The sequence below is a fragment of the Pongo abelii genome, chromosome 5 (genome assembly GCF_028885655.2).
Source record: "Pongo abelii isolate AG06213 chromosome 5, NHGRI_mPonAbe1-v2.0_pri, whole genome shotgun sequence".
NCBI lineage: Eukaryota > Metazoa > Chordata > Mammalia > Primates > Hominidae > Pongo > Pongo abelii.
In genome coordinates, this window is record NC_071990.2 from 106,907,104 (window position 1) to 106,909,713 (window position 2,610).

Genomic DNA, 2,610 nt, shown 5'->3' on the forward strand with positions numbered 1-2,610 from the left:
ATCTACTGTTAATAACATAACTGATTGTAAACTGTTTTTAAATCTTTTCAGATTTATTAGAGGTGGGGGGTAGGGAGGTTAGTCTAACCTAGCCTTCCAGTTAGTCTAGAATGTAAAATGGCAGCCACAATGACAAGTTTCATTGGATCTCAATAGAGACCTCAGTGCTTTGCAAAACAAGACTGTCATTTCCAAAGTAGCATCCTGAAATGTTAAATGTTTATGATAGAAACCACTCGAATCATCCCCAGTGAGTTTCTCAGAAGGGGCAGCTGGAGGAAGGAAGGGTAGCAGGAGGAGGGGAAGGGGCAGCTGGAGGAGGGGAAGGGGCAGCGGGAGGAGGGGAAGGGGCCGCAGGAGGAGGGGAAGAGGAGGCAGCTGGATTAGGGGAAGGGGCAGCTGGAGGAGGGGAAGGGGAGGCAGCTGGAGGAGGGGAAGGGGAGGCAGCTGGAGGAGGGAAAGGGGCAGCGGGAGGAGGGGAAGGGGCAGCTGGAGGAGGGGAAGGGGAGGCAGCTGGAGGAGGGGAAGGGACAGCTGGAGGAGAACGGGCAGCGGGAGGAGGTGAAGGGACAGCTGGAGGAGAAGGGGCAGCGGGAGGAGGGGAAGGGGGGCAGCTGGAGGAGGGGAAGGTGCAGCTGGAGGAGGAGAAGGGGCAGCTGGAGGAGGAGAAGGGGCAGCGGGAGGAGGAGAAGGGGCAGCGGGAGGAGGGAAAGGGGCAGCTGGAGGAGGGGAAGGGGCAGCTGGAGGAGGGGAAGGGGCAGCTGGAGGAGGGGAAGGGGCAGCGGGAGGAGGGGAAGGGGAGGCAGCTGGAGGAGGGGAAGGGGCAGTGGGAGGAGGGGAAGGGGCAGCTGGAGGAGAAGGGGCAGCTGGATGAGGGGAAGGGGCAGCGGGAGGAGGGGAAGGGGCAGCGGGAGGAGGGGAAGGGGCAGCGGGAGGAGGGGAAGGGGCAGCGGGAGGAGGGGAAGGGGCAGTGGGAGGAGGGGAAGGGGCAGCTGGATGAGGGGAAGGGGTAGCGGGAGGAGGGGAAGGGGCAGCGGGAGGAGGGGAAGGGGAGGCAGCTGGATGAGGGGAAGGGAGGCAGCTGGAGGAGGGGAAGGGGCAGTGGGAGGAGGGGAAGGGGCAGCTGGAGGAGGGGAAGGGGCAGCTGGAGGAGAAGGGGCAGCGGGAGGAGGAGAAGGGGCAGCGGGAGGAGGGGAAGGGGCAGCTGGATGAGGGGAAGGGGCAGCTGGAGGAGGGGAAGGGGCAGCGGGAGGAGGAGAAGGGGCAGCAGGAGGAGGGGAAAGGGCAGCTGGAGGAGGGGAAGGGGCAGCTGGAGGAGGGGAAGGGGCAGTGGGAGGAGGGGAAGGGGCAGCTGGAGGAGGGGAAGGGGGGCAGCTGGAGGAGGGGAAGGGGGGCAGCGGGAGGAGGGGAAGGGGCAGCTGGATGAGGAGAAGGGGCAGCTGGAGGAGGAGAAGGGGCAGCTGGAGGAGGAGAAGGGGCAGCAGGAGGAGGGGAAGGGGCAGCTGGAGGAGAAGGGGCAGCTGGAGGAGGGGAAGGGGGACAGTGGGAGGAGGGGAAGGGGCAGCTGGAGGAGGAGAAGGGGGGCAGCTGGAGGAGGGAAAGGGGCAGCTGGAGGAGGGGAAGGGGGGCAGCTGGAGGAGGGGAAGGGGCAGTGGGAGGAGGGGAAGGGGCAGCTGGAGGAGGGGAAGGGGCAGCTGGAGGAGAAGGGGCAGCGGGAGGAGGAGAAGGGGCAGCGGGAGGAGGAGAAGGGGCAGCTGGATGAGGGGAAGGGGCAGCTGGAGGAGGGGAAGGGGCAGCTGGAGGAGAAGGGGCAGCTGGATGAGCGGAAGGGGCAGCGGGAGGAGGGGAAGGGGCAGCTGGAGGAGGGGAAGGGGCAGCGGGAGGAGGGGAAGGGGAGGCAGCTGGATGAGGGGAAGGGAGGCAGCTGGAGGAGGGGAAGGGGCAGTGGGAGGAGGGGAAGGGGCAGCTGGAGGAGGGGAAGGGGCAGCTGGAGGAGAAGGGGCAGCGGGAGGAGGAGAAGGGGCAGCGGGAGGAGGGGAAGGGGCAGCTGGATGAGGGGAAGGGGCAGCTGGAGGAGGGGAAGGGGCAGTGGGAGGAGGAGAACGGGCAGCTGGAGGAGGAGAAGGGGCAGCAGGAGGAGGGGAAGGGGCAGCTGGAGGAGGGGAAGGGGCAGTGGGAGGAGGGGAAGGGGAGCAGCGGGAGGAGGGGAAGGGGCAGCTGGAGGAGGGGAAGGGGGGCAGCGGGAGGAGGGGAAGGGGGGCAGCTGGAGGAGGGGAAGGGGGGCAGCGGGAGGAGGGGAAGGTGTAGCGGGAGGAGGGGAAGGGGCAGCTGGATGAGGAGAAGGGGCAGCTGGAGGAGGAGAAGGGGCAGCAGGAGGAGGGGAAGGGGCAGCTGGAGGAGGAGAAGGGGCAGCTGGAGGAGGGGAAGGGGGACAGTGGGAGGAGGGGAAGGGGCAGCTGGAGGAGGGGAAGGGGGACAGTGGGAGGAGGGGAAGGGGCAGCTGGAGGAGGGGAAGGGGGGCAGCTGGAGGAGGGAAAGGGGCAGCTGGAGGAGGGGAAGGGGCAGCTGGAGGAGGGGAAGGGGTGCAGCTGGAGGAGGGGAAGGGGCAGC

The 2,610-nt window shown here is 67.1% G+C and overlaps 1 protein-coding gene across 1 annotated transcript; it reads right to left on the reverse strand.

The window, feature by feature from the left end:
- Positions 1-259: 259 nt before the first annotated feature.
- LOC129059826 (basic proline-rich protein-like) lies at positions 260-2,177 on the reverse strand (the record flags this gene model as incomplete). The annotated part of the gene is given in 4 exon segments (XM_054557103.1): positions 260-610; positions 613-983; positions 1,085-1,371; positions 1,927-2,177. Coding segments are annotated over 4 exon segments (1,260 nt in total), but the record flags the coding sequence as incomplete, so codon positions are not given.
- Positions 2,178-2,610: the final 433 nt, after the last annotated feature.